Source organism: Rhinopithecus roxellana, chromosome 18 (genome assembly GCF_007565055.1).
Source record: "Rhinopithecus roxellana isolate Shanxi Qingling chromosome 18, ASM756505v1, whole genome shotgun sequence".
Lineage (NCBI taxonomy): Eukaryota > Metazoa > Chordata > Mammalia > Primates > Cercopithecidae > Rhinopithecus > Rhinopithecus roxellana.
Window position 1 is genome coordinate 3,574,027 of NC_044566.1, and position 12,846 is coordinate 3,586,872.

A 12,846-nucleotide genomic window follows, 5' to 3' on the forward strand; every position below is an offset into this window, starting at 1 on the left:
GCCAGCATCTGTTGTTTCCTGACTTTTTAATGATTGCCATTCTAACTGGCATGAGGTGTTATCTCATTGTGGTTTTGATTTGCATTTCTTAAATAATTACCTTTTCACTAAATACTAAAAAACAGATGTTTTCATAACTATGGGTTTCAGATACATGTTTTATTACATTGAAGTCAGATATTATTTTAAGGAAAGAAACTATTCAATACCATCTTAGGAACTTGCTGGGTACCAAGTATGGAAATTCTCTGGTTCAAAAATTAAATACTCTCTACAGTTAGAATGTTTACACCAATTCTACCAAGTTTTTCATATTCTAATCATAACATTTTTTAAAAAGTTAACAACCAATCCGTCTTCATGGCATCTGTAAAATTAACTCTTGCTTCTTCCTCCCTTTACCATGCTGGCCACCTCCTCCTTCCTGCAGTTCTTTCCTCCCTGGATTCAGGGCTCTTGTCCCACTTCTCTGATGGTAATGTTCCTGCCCCACCTTCCCCATCGCCCCCATGACACCCTTCGAGTACACTGAGTCCTCACCTCTCCTCCCATCCCCTGCGGGGCCCCCTCTCTGTCCCATGGGGCTCCCTCCAGAACTCAGCTGGTGTCTCAGCCTCTACCAGCTCCCTGCCACCAGGACATGGGGACTGACACAATTCTTTCTGATCTTGAAGATTCATGAGAGGCACAAAGCTACCAAGTGCCTTTGTTTCAGGCTCTGGCTGCCCCGACGGCAGGTGGAAGCCCTGAACCGCTGACCTTCCTTCTTTACCAGCGGGGCATTTCCAAACACCACCTCTGCTGAGGGTTACCTGGTGACTATGCATTCACGCACAGCCTTAGACATCACGCACTTGCCTTCTAAATCCAGCCTACCAGACTCTTACAGGCTGGGGGTAAGGATGTGAAGAAATATGTTTAAAGTGGGAGCCGATTTCCAGCACTGCCAGTCTCTCAAATGATCTGACTCTCAGTTGCAAGATATCAAATAAACTGTTTCCCCTTTGACCTAGCAATTCCGCTTTGGAAAATTAACTTTTTATTTAGAGACAGAGTCTCACCCTGTGGCCCAGGCTGGAGTGCAGTGGCATGATCTCAGCTCACTGCAACCTCCACCTCCCGGGTTCAAGCAATTCTCGTGTCTCAGCCTCTCGAGTAGCTGAGATTACAGGTGCACACCTCCACACCCAACTCATTTTTTGTATTTTAGTAGAGACAGGGTTTTGCCGTGTTGGCCAGACTGGTCTCAAACTCCTGGGCTTAAGTGATCCAGCCTCCCAAAGTATAGGGATTACAGGCGTGAGCCACTGCGCCCAGTCACAGGAAATATAAGAAAACGAAACAAAAGCATGTATGTTCATAGCAGCACTCTTTTTAACAGCCAGAAGCAATACAAATAGCAATGGGGAAAAGGCTGGAACTGCTAAACAGTCCCACACGGTGGGAGACTACCCAGTGATGAGAAAGACACATCAGTAGAAAATAGGAAGACAGAGACCTCAGTGAAAACGTTCCCCAAGGACCTCACACCATTCCTCTGACTCATGCCTAAGAGACAAGAGAAGGCTCTGTTCACTCAACAAATGACAAAGTTCAGACTCTTCAGATAAACGCCCCAGCCCAAAGGTGGCTTCTGACTTCCAATCCAAATCTTTAGTCACTAGTTCCATCCCATTTCACAAAAGGAAGACGCGTGGGTGTGACGGAGGTTAAAGAGGAAGGGAAGCCACAATGACAGACAAATGCTATAATTCATATCTCACTGACTTAAAAAGTATGTATATGTAAATTTTTTTTCAAAGAAAGAAATCCAGGCCAGGTGTGGTGGCTCACACCTGTAATTCCAGTACTTTGGGAGGCCAAGGAGGGCGGATCACCTGAGGTCAGGAATTCGAGACCAGCTTGGCCAATGAAACCCCATTCTACTAAAAATACAAAAATTAGCCAGGCACGGTGGTGGGTGTTTGTAATCCCAGCTACTCAGGAGGCTGAGGCAGGAAAGTCGCTTGACCCCGGGAGGTGGAGGTTGCAGTGAGAAGAGATCACACCACTGCACTCCAGCTTGTGCGACAAGAGTAAAATTCTGTCTCAAAAAAAAATCCAGCAAGTTATTTTTAAAAAGCACCAGAAACACTGCTATGGTTTGAATGTTTGTCAAACATTCATGTTGAAATTTATTTGCCCTTGTAACAGTATTAAGAGGCGAGAACTTGAAGAAGTGATTAGGCCTGAGGGCCCCACCCTCTTGGATGGGCTTAATGCCTTCTTAAAAGGGCTTTCCAGCCAGGTGCAGTGGCTCACATCTGTAATTCTAGCACTGTGGGAGGCCGAGGCAAGAGGATTGCTTGAGCTCAGGAGTTTGAGACCAGCCTGGGCAACACAGTGAAACCTCATCTCTACTAAAAATAGAAAAAAAAAAAAAAACTAGTCAGGTGTGGTGGTGCGCAGCTGAGTCCCAGCTACTAGGAGGGCTGAGATGGGAGAACTGCTTGAGCCCAGGAGATCAAGGCTGCACTGTGCTATGACCACACCACTACACTTCAGCCTAGGCGACAGTGTGACGCTATCTCCAAAGAAAAAACAAAAAAACAAAGGAGGGGTGGGGGCAGGGGGCTTTTGGCAGGAGTTCTTTCTCTCCCCTTGACCTCCTGCCCTCCACCATGGGAGGATGCAGTAAGAGGGCCCTTGCCAGATAGATGCTGGCACCTTGATCTTAGTGTTCCAGCCTCCAGCATAGTGAGCAAATATATTTCTGTTCACTATAAATTACCCAGTCTGTGGTGTTCTGTTATAGCAGCACAAAACAGACTAAGACAAACACCGTCTAATTAGCCAGACTTCAGAAAAGCACCACATTGGAAAACGAAATGGAAAAATATGCTCTTGGAGTGTTAAACTGCCAAACAGCAGCCCACCACTGGACACTCCACAGGTGATCTCCACAAACAAAAAGAGAGAACAGGGGTGGAACAGGTGCTGACCATGGACGCTGGTGACAGGTGCATGGTTCATATGCTCTTCTCTCTACTTCATGTATGTTAGAACATTTCCACTGTAACAAATGCTGGTAAAAGCAGTGATAACTGGCAAAGGTATCACAAGACTACAATTCGTCTAGGATAACTGTTCACATCAAAATTAGGTCAGCTTTACTTAAATTCCTTCACCAGACTCAGGAAAAGGAAACAGCCAGTTATCCTAACTAACACACAAATGAATAGACTGTCTTGTATGCTAAACCACAGTGAGTTGTGAAAATGGGCAAAAATGTCCAGAGAAAATGGTGATTAGAAGAAGCAACCCACAATGGAGACAGTCGACACAAGACAGCATCTGGGGCAAACAGCGACAGCTCTTCTGGTAGAAGTGATGTGCGGGGCACTGGCCCCCGGCCATCAGGGAGAGCCTGAGGAGGTGCCTCCAATGTCCCACCTACCTGTACAACTTCATCCACTGTGTCTTCCCAAAGCCTGTCAGGCGCCACACTCCAGGTGTGGGCCAGACTCTAGTGGGGCCCTCAGCCTGCATGGGAAAGAGACTTCTGCTACCCGCCACAAGTGTGCAGGCCATTCCCACCTGGCAGGGGGACTTGCTCGGAGATAGCTGAAGTCAGAGCCCTGGGAGCAGTCCTGCCCCTGAAGGTCTGTGCAACCTCAAGATGCGATCACCTTAACCTCTTGACTCTTCTGCAAGATGGGAACACATCCAATGAACCTGAGTGGAGGGCCACCTACAAAATCAAAGTCCTATAGTCCTTGACACTGCCAAGGACATGAGACAGGGAACTACTGAAGACTGAAGGAGACCGAGGAGACAACAGGACTCTGGAACGGGTTCTGGGACAGAAAAGAAAGAGGTGCTGGGGGACAGGGACAACACCCGTGGGTTGATGTCCACGTTACCCACACCAGCACACTGCATCAATGTCCGGTTCCTGACTGGGAGGGCTGGGAGGGCCTCGAGAGCCAGTGACCTCGCTCTGAAGGCCTGCACGGCGTGTGCAGAGAGGCAGGGCGGCCTGGTGGGAAAAGTCTAGAACAGAGAGGTGATGGCCCAATGCAGCGCAACAATGGCCACGAGGAAACCCAGGGTGGCTGCAGGAGATCTCTGTACTATTTTTGTCATTTTTCTGTAGATCTCAAATCACTTCAAATATTTTTTTAATATGGAATAAAATGTGTTTTAAAAAGCACAATAAGGTCTGCCCTGCGCAGCACACAGGGTTGTTCTGAGACTGAAATAGTAATAGATACAAAAAGTACTTTTTAAACTATAAAGACACAGACATGAAAGGCATTATTAGCACAAATATGAATATGTTCAAACAGTGGTCCTGGTTCCCTCAGTAAAGAGAAAGTCAAGTCATTTCCCTTGGAGGCTGAGGGGCCGGGGGGGAGTAAGATTTGAGCCAGATGACCACAGAAGGAGGTAATGACACAAGGCCACAGAAAAGGCTTCAGCGATCACAATACACAATACGATAGATGTTAACTTCCTTTACTAGGATACAAAAGATGCCGTGCTGACCCACCACTCTTTCATGTCTCAGATTACACCCACTGGCCACACATGGACAGTAAGATGTGAGAACTACTTGTAAAATGGAAACAAGAATCACCTTCCTTTTTTTTTTTTTTTTTTTTTTGAGACAGCGTCTCTGTCACCCAGGCTGGAGTGCAGTGGCATAATCTCAGCTCACTGCAACCTTCGCCTCCCAGGGTCAAGTGATTCTCCTGCCTCAGCCTCCTGAGGAGCTGGGATTACAGAAGCCCGCCACCACACCTGGCTAACTTTTGTATTTTTAGTAGAGACAGGGTTTCACCACGTTGGTCAGGCTGGTTTCAAACTCCTGACCTCAAGTGATCCACCTGCCCTGGCCTCCCAAAGTGCTGGGATTACAGGCGTAAGCCACCACGCCTGGCCAAGAACCACTTTCAGGAAGGGCTCAGAACACTAACCAATGGCATTATCAATAAATGTAGCTCTTCTCCACTTACCTCATTGGCTCTTTTGATGATTTTGTCATCTACATCTGTAATACCCATCACCATGACTATGTTGCATCCAAAAACCTTGGTTAGGATCCTTCGAATGATATCAAATCTAACATATGAGCTGAAAGAAAAAAAGTGTCAGGATGTCTTTCATACACAAAGTCATCAGTTATCTTTGTAAAAAATCCATTACATTTTAACATGTCGCTTCATAACTTCCACTGTGTAACACAATGGACAGCTCAGCGGAGCAGGTACAAGGAAACTCTCTCTCACTGATGACACCAGGGCCTGGGCCACAAGAGTTCTCAGGAGAAACTGACAAAGGTATTGCATCAATTTCAGGACACAATACTAGCATTTTTAATTTTGGAGTTGTTAAGTGAGTTTAAGTCTATTTAATTGTATAAAAATTCACTCATAATACAATCTCCCAGTTAAGATAGTGTTTTCACCATTCTTGTTCATGTTCTAGAGTAATTCTAATTTTTCACTATGACAAAACAGACAGAAGCAAATACCAAATCAAAACAAGTACAATTCCACTGAAACCACGTAAGCTTACTCCTAAGAATGCATACGCTAGTGTAGGGTATTTAAAATGCCAGCTTATTTATATACTACACTGGGGTAATTCAGACTTGTAAAACTAAAGGGGTTTAAAATCTACTTAGCATCTCAAGAACCTGTTTTCCCATAAAAGTAACCTTAAAACTCAAGGTTATCTTGTGTCACCCTCACCTCTGCTATCCATGTGGCCCCTCTAAATTTTAGTTCATACAATTGTTTTCTCTTAGGGTAGTGTGGGGGAATCCTAGCCATGTTATTGTATCTCTTTCACCTCCCACACGCCCCTCCCCAAACACGGCTGAGACCAGATCTTGATTCCAGGGACAAAACTATCTTCAAAACTCCTCAACAAGATAATTAACCTCTTACAGCTCAGTCTGCTTGCTTAAAAATTGGGCAAAATCCCACCACCCCACAGGGCTGCTGTCCAGTCTTACTGCCTGTGCAGTATGAATTCTAAAAGCACAAGCTATTATTACCATTCTCATCACCATGCTCTTCATTCACCTCAAGTGGGGAAAGACTCTTAAAGATGTGAGATTTACAAGAAAAAAATTACAGGAACCGAAAGCAAATGAAAACAAGACTCAAGTCTCTGGCTTGGCCCAGAGGAGCCCAGGCTGAGTCCCGGAGCTGCCCTTGGAGACATTCGAGGCTTCACAGCTTGGCAGAGCTGGCAGAATGCAGGGCCATGAGCAACTGGAGACCCTGAGACCCTGCAGGCAGGCTGTGACCACATGGGCCACTCTATACACAAACACGCACACACACCCCTTGCAAGTGCCGGGCAGCCGACTCAGAAGAACATGGCATCAGGAGACCTCTACTTGCTTCTGTGACTCCACCATGAACCATGAGACCATCAGCCCGACTCTTTCTGCCCCGTTTTTTCCATCCACTGGGTGAGTGTGCTCACCTGGGTGACTGCTAAAATGATTCATTTGCTGAGAGTCTTCCCTCAGAACGCTCCAGTGTGACTCCATCTACCATGGCATGAAATCCAAACCCTCTGGGCCAGACCACGCAGCACCCTCCCCAGTCTGGCTGCAACTGACGCCCTATCCCTTCCCCTGCTCCTCCCCACTAGCGCCAAACTGGTCTATCTGTTTTCCCCAAACAGGGTTTCCATCCCTCTGACCTCTTCTGGAAATGGTGGAGGTTATTTTTCAGGGTGTCTCTTTCCAGTGAACTGAGTCCTACCCGTTGCTCAAATATTACCTTTCTGCCGCAGGCACCGTGTGGATTCCTGCCCTGCTGGGGCTGAAATAATTAGATCATGCTAGCGACGTCAGATGGTTGCATAAATAACCACTGAAGGAGTACAATGCTAGGAGAGCTGAGACGGGGAGAGGGAGGTGGGGCAGGCCAGCCCAGCGAAGGCCTGGAGGGGTTGGCCAGGCTGACAGGAAGGTGGTCAAGGGGAGAGTCCAAGCTCCCACCAGCCCCTGGGAAGGCCCCGTGTGGACACAGCTTATAACATATATTCAGCTGTGCACTTAAGATGTGTATTCATTTCTGTATTCATAAAGGTAAATATTATACAAATTAAAACTGCAAGACTTGATTATCCTAGTTGGAAATGAGAAGAGATTCTCTCCCCAACAACTTTTAGGATTTCTTCCTCAGTCCTCTTCAAATGCATGTCAATCTTTGAAATGGCTAAATAAACCTCTTGGCAGTTTTACAACTCCAGAAAATTTCAAAACCTGGGACCCACCTCTGAAATGTAATCAAGGAAAATAATGCCCCATTTCCCAGTGTCCTGGGAGGAGATGGGCCTACCTTGTCATCTGACTCCACACTGTAACTCACCTGAAGCAATGGGTTATGCTATGGTCTGAACGTTTGTCTTCACTCCAAATTCATGGTTGAAACCCTAACCCCCAAGGTGATGGTTTTAGGAGGTGGAGCTTCTGGGAGTGATGAAGTCATGGCAGCAGAGAGCTCATGACATGGGTTAATTCCCTTACAGAAGAGACCTCAGAGAATTCCCTCTACCTTCTACCATGTAAGGACACAGCAGGCAGACCCTCACCAGACACCAAATTTGCTGGTGCCTTCATCTTGAACTTCCCAGCCCCAGAAAGAAAGAAATTTATATTATTTATAATATAGGATATTTTGGATATTTTGGATTTTAGGATATTTGGTTATAGCAGACTCATAGACTGAGACAGGTTGTGTCCTCAAAGCTCTATAGAAGGATGAGATTTCTTTCTGTCTCTGCAGTTATTTTAGCTCATCCCCTTCTGGTTTAAGGCTTATTCAAGTAACAGAACTGTTTTCTTTCTCTTTTCTTTCTCTTCTACCTTTGTGGAAAGGTTTTCCAGGTTGGGGGTTTTGTTTTTAACATTTCCCCAACATATTTTATAATTCAAGAAAGATGTCGAAATATGCTTTTGATAATTAACAGTATGTTAGCCCAAAGTAAAGGGGAAAAATGACTCCTAGATGATTTTTTGTTATAAGAAAACACAAAAAAAGGCTCCGATCTTGCTCCATGACATATATATATTTAAAGTATACAGAGTAAGCTGGGCACGGTGGTTCATGCCTGTAATCCCAACACTTTGGGAGGCCAAGGCAGGTGAATCATTTGAGGTCGGGAGTTCAAGACCAGCCTGGCTGACATGTTGAAATCCCGTCTCTACTAAAAATACAAAAATTAGCTGGGCATAGTGGTACACGCCTGTAATCCCAGCTACTCCAGAGGCTGAGGCAAGAGAATTGCTGCCAGGAGGCGGCAACTGGACCTGGCAGGTGGAGGCTGCAGTGAGCCGAGATTGCACCACTGCACTCCAGCCTGGGCAACAGAGACAGACTCCGTCTCAAAAAAAGAAAAAAAAAGTATACAGAGTAAATGTAACTTTTTACTTTTAGTCTAGGACTGAACAATACTAAATTTTAAAAAATCTACAATATGTAATTTTTGTACACTATATTTTGTAAATATACAAAATATTAGGAAAAGTGGTAATTTTGGCAAATGTAGGAAGCAGTACATCTTATGGTTAAGAGGTCAAGAGAGCAACTACTTGGCAGTCAGGTAAACCAAGCCTCACCCCCGTTCCAATACCTCCTCAACCTGTAATCTTAGGAAAGTTAATCACTCTTGAACCCTGTGACATCTCACATGTGAGGTACTGTGTTAAGCAGCATTTTATGGGCATTATTTACTAAAACTGTTATAACATCCAAATTATCATTCCCATCACAAAGATGAAGAAACCAGGACTCAAAGCAATAAAGTGACTTGCCCAGTGCTGAAAAGCTAAGAAGTGGGGCCCAGGAATGACTGACCAGCAGGACCCTGGGACCCCGCAAAGGCCTCTTGATGTCACCAAACCCAGCAAAAAACATTTAGTTCCAAAACGGGTCATTTTACAGGGCTCCACATTGCCTCCCTGAGTTTCCTCACCTGTAAAATGAGTGCTCAGAATCACTGTAAGAACCAAACGAGGTTGTAACATCTCCCACAATGCCCAGAATGTAGGAATTATTCTACATCCCTAAGTTGCCACTTAAGAGATAAAAGAAATCAGTAAAAGGCTTTCAAAAATAAATGGCCCTTTGAAAATTCAAATCCAGGAAACTCACCAAGCATGGCCAAGGTGCGCATGATCATATACAGTTGGTCCGCAGCTATACCTGAAAAAAAAGGTAAAATCTATCGTGTGGAACATACTTGCAAGAAAGGACTTTGGATTCTCAGTTATAATTATCATATCATTTTTAAAGTAACTACTTCTGGGGGATGAATAGCCGGCGTTTATCATACTTGCTCAATTCATACCCAAACCTGCAAATGCACTGCGCATTCCCAGCTTCTAGAACAACGCCCTCCATGCAGCTTCCTAAACGCCCTCCCCGAGCCCAGATCCCGTTCAGCCGTGGGAAGTCTCCGCCACGCTCGGCCCCCGCCCGTGCCCTAGTCCCGCGCGGCCCACCAGGAGGCGGCTTCGGCGTGCGCCACGATTAGGGGTTCCTTCCTTCCAGTGAGGCTGTTGTACACCTGCACGCCCGTCTCCCGGCCCGTGGGCTGCAGCCAGGCCCGCCCGCGTCCCCCGCTCGCCGCCCGGCCCGCAGGCCAGTGCCACCCAGCCGGCCCAAGGCCCAGCGCGGCCTGGAGCAGCGGGGCGCCCGGGCCTCGGCCGCGCGTCCTCAGCATGTCAGCGGCCAGAGCCTACGACTGGGCGGAGACAGGAGCCACACCAGGGACGCGGCCCGGCGCGCAAAAGCAGCACGGCCCCGCCCCGCCTACGCCTTGCGGCCACGCCCACTCCCGGAAGCGGTCCTCAGGTAGCCTGCATCTGGCCTGGCTCTAGTCGCCCGCCGCCAGTGTGGAGAACCAGGGCCCGAAGGGGTGGGGGCGGGGAAGGCCAGGGGTGGCGGGAGGAGGGCGGTGCCGCACCGGCAGGCCGTAGGAAGAGGCGGGACCGTGCCGATCTCCTCTCCTTATTAGCCCAGGTCCTGCGAGGCGTCCGTGTGCGCCCCGTACAAGCCTGGACCTGTGTACGCGGCGCCGGGGGAGCGTTTACAGTGCAAGCTTCTGCTGCCGGGCCCTGGCCTGTTAGCGAAGCACGTGTGCATCCCAGCACACCGCAGGTCAACACGCTAATACACAGTGTCCACCCCATAACACACGTGAGCACCCCAATACAGTGTGCACTGCAGCACACCGTCAGCATCCCAACACAGTGCACCCCGATACACAGTGTGCAACCCAGCACAGTCTGCATCCCAATAAGTGTGCACCCCAATACACAGGATGCACCCCAGCACACACGTCAGCATTCCAATACAGTGTGCACCCCAGCACACTATGCACCCCGGTACAGTCTGCACACCAATACACAGTGTGTACCCCCAATAAACTGTGTACTCTAACACCATGTCTGCACCCCAGTACAGTGTGCACCCCAACACAGCACGTGTGCATCCCAGCAAACACATCTGCATCCCAATGCAATGTGCACCTCAATATAGTGGGGGCCCCCACACATCTACACCCCAATACAGTGTGCACCCCAATACACAGTGTGTACTCCAACACACACTACATCTGCACTCGAATACACAGCGTGTATCCCCCCCACCACACATAGCATGTCTGCACTTCAACACTCTCCCGGGGTCTCTGGATGAAATGACCAAAGCTAGGAAACTACATTCATCAGGTATGTGTAGCAGAAATGTCTGCTTGTGATTCATCTTAAGGTTAAAAGTTCCATGATCAGGTATCTTGAGAACAAAAACATTCTGAAAGTTACTCACATTATCTTGACAAATGTGCCTCTATTGGGCCAGGCGCAGTGGCTCACGCCTGTAATCCCAGCACTTTGGGAGGCTGAGCGGGGTGGATCACCTGAGGTCAGGAGTTCGAGACCAGCCTGACCAATACGGTGAAACCCCCGTCTCTACTAAAAATACACAAATTAGCCGGGCATGGTGGCGTGCACCTGTAGTCCCAGCTACTGGGGAGGCTGAGACAGGAAAATCACTTGAAGCCAGGAGGTGGAGGTTGCAGTGAGCTGAGATCATGCCACTGCACTCCAACCTGGGCAACAGAGGGAGACTCCATCTGAAAAAAAAAAAAAAAAGGGGCCTCTATTGGTGTCTTGCAATACAATGTCTCAAAAAAAGAAAAAATCCCCTTTGCTTTTCCAGTTCTTAAAACAGGAGAGGTTCCTGCTTTTTATTGTTGTTGTTATTTGTTTGTTTTTTTTTTTTTTTAGTTTGCTTTGGTGTTTTATTAAAAAGCAAAGGTTTAAGTAGAGACAAACAAGTGTGTACCTGGAGTAGTTTCTCAATATCCTGGAGTCCAACTCTGCAATTCTGTTTCAAGCTAACTGTAGTCTAATGTAATCTGTGGTCTAATTTAATAAGGTTAAAATGTTAGAATTAGGAGACCATATTGTCTACATCAATGCTAACCACTCATCTTACCTAACTACTCTAAATTCTCCTGAATATTATCACTTCTTTACTGCCTTATGTTATTTTGTAACTTTCTAGTGCTGTGTGTATATTTATCTCCCTGAGTATCTTAAATTGTACATTATTTTGAACTTCTCACTGTGCCCTGCACTAAGTTCAGAAAAGGACTTGGGTTTTATGTTTTTGTTGTTGTTGTTTTGTTTTGCTGTGGCTGGAAAAAAAAATTTAAAAAGAAAGAAAAGGGCTTGTTGAATGTTGATGAATTAATCCCTTACACAAGGGATTACTTGAGCAGGTGGGAAGAAATGTGAATAGTAAAATACCTGATAAAGCTGATTCAGATATTAGATGTGCCAGTAAATAAAGCAAATTAACAAAAAGCTCAGCTGCAATCTGTGAGAACACATGGATTCAAGGAAATAACTGGAACACAGATTCTGAAAGCAGCTTAGTAACACTGAAGATCAAATCTGCACATGAATCTGGACATCTGGCATATTTGAATTGTTCATAGAACATCATAATTTTTAAATGAACAATAGTATCTTCTGTCTTCATAAAATTCATGTAATGTTTTTAGCCCCTCACTGGCAGTGATTCTATTGTTTTTTCTCCTTTTTTTTTTTTTCTGTTTTTTTTTGTTTTTTGAGACAGTCTTGCTCTGTCACCAAGGCTGGAGTGCAGTGGCCTGATCTGGGTTCACTGCAACGTCTGCCTCCTGGTTCAAGCAGTCCTCCTGCTTCAGCCTCCACAGTAGCTGAGATTACAAGTGTGCGCCACCCTGCCCAGCTAATTTTTGCATTTTTATTTTTATGTATTTATCTATTTATTTTTGAGACGGAGTCTCGCTCTGTCACCCGGGCTGGAGTGCAGTGGCGCGATCTTGGCTCACTGCAACCTCCACCTCCCAGGTTCAAACAATTCTCCCGTCTCAGACTCCCGAGTGGCTGGGATTACAGCGGTGTGCCACCACGCTCGGCTAATTTTTGTATTTTTAGTAGAGACAGGGTTTCACAATGTTGGCCAGGCTGGTCTGGGACTCTGGAACTCCTTACCTCAAGTGATCCACCCACCTCAGCCTCTCAAAGTGGTGGGATTACCGGCCTAAGCCACCACACCTGGCCAATTTTTTTTGTTTTTTTCTTGGAGTGCAATGGCATGATCTCCTTGGTTCAAGCGATTCTCCTGCCTCTCTCTTACGCCTCCCGGGTTCAAGCAATTCTCCTGTCTCAGTCTCCCAAGTAGCTGGGATTACAGGCATGTGCCACCACCCCCAGCTCATTTTGTATTTTTAGTACAGATGGGGTTTCTCCATGTTGGTCAGGATGGTCTCGAACTCCCGACC

The 12,846-nt window shown here is 46.6% G+C and overlaps 1 protein-coding gene across 2 annotated transcripts in view; it reads right to left on the reverse strand.

Annotated features, from left to right (window-relative positions):
• CARS2 (cysteinyl-tRNA synthetase 2, mitochondrial) overlaps positions 1-9,903 on the reverse strand; it is a 58,778-nt gene extending 48,875 nt beyond the window's left edge. For both annotated transcript variants that reach the window (XM_030922395.1, XM_010384736.2), the window contains exons 1-3: positions 9,512-9,903; positions 9,162-9,212; positions 4,998-5,115 (exon numbers count right to left, since the gene is read on the reverse strand). In XM_030922395.1, coding sequence (XP_030778255.1) covers positions 4,998-5,115; positions 9,162-9,212; positions 9,512-9,732 — 390 coding nt within the window. In that variant the 5' untranslated portion in view covers positions 9,733-9,903. The remainder of the gene's footprint in view (positions 1-4,997; positions 5,116-9,161; positions 9,213-9,511) is intronic.
• Between the last annotated feature and the right edge of the window lie 2,943 nt (positions 9,904-12,846).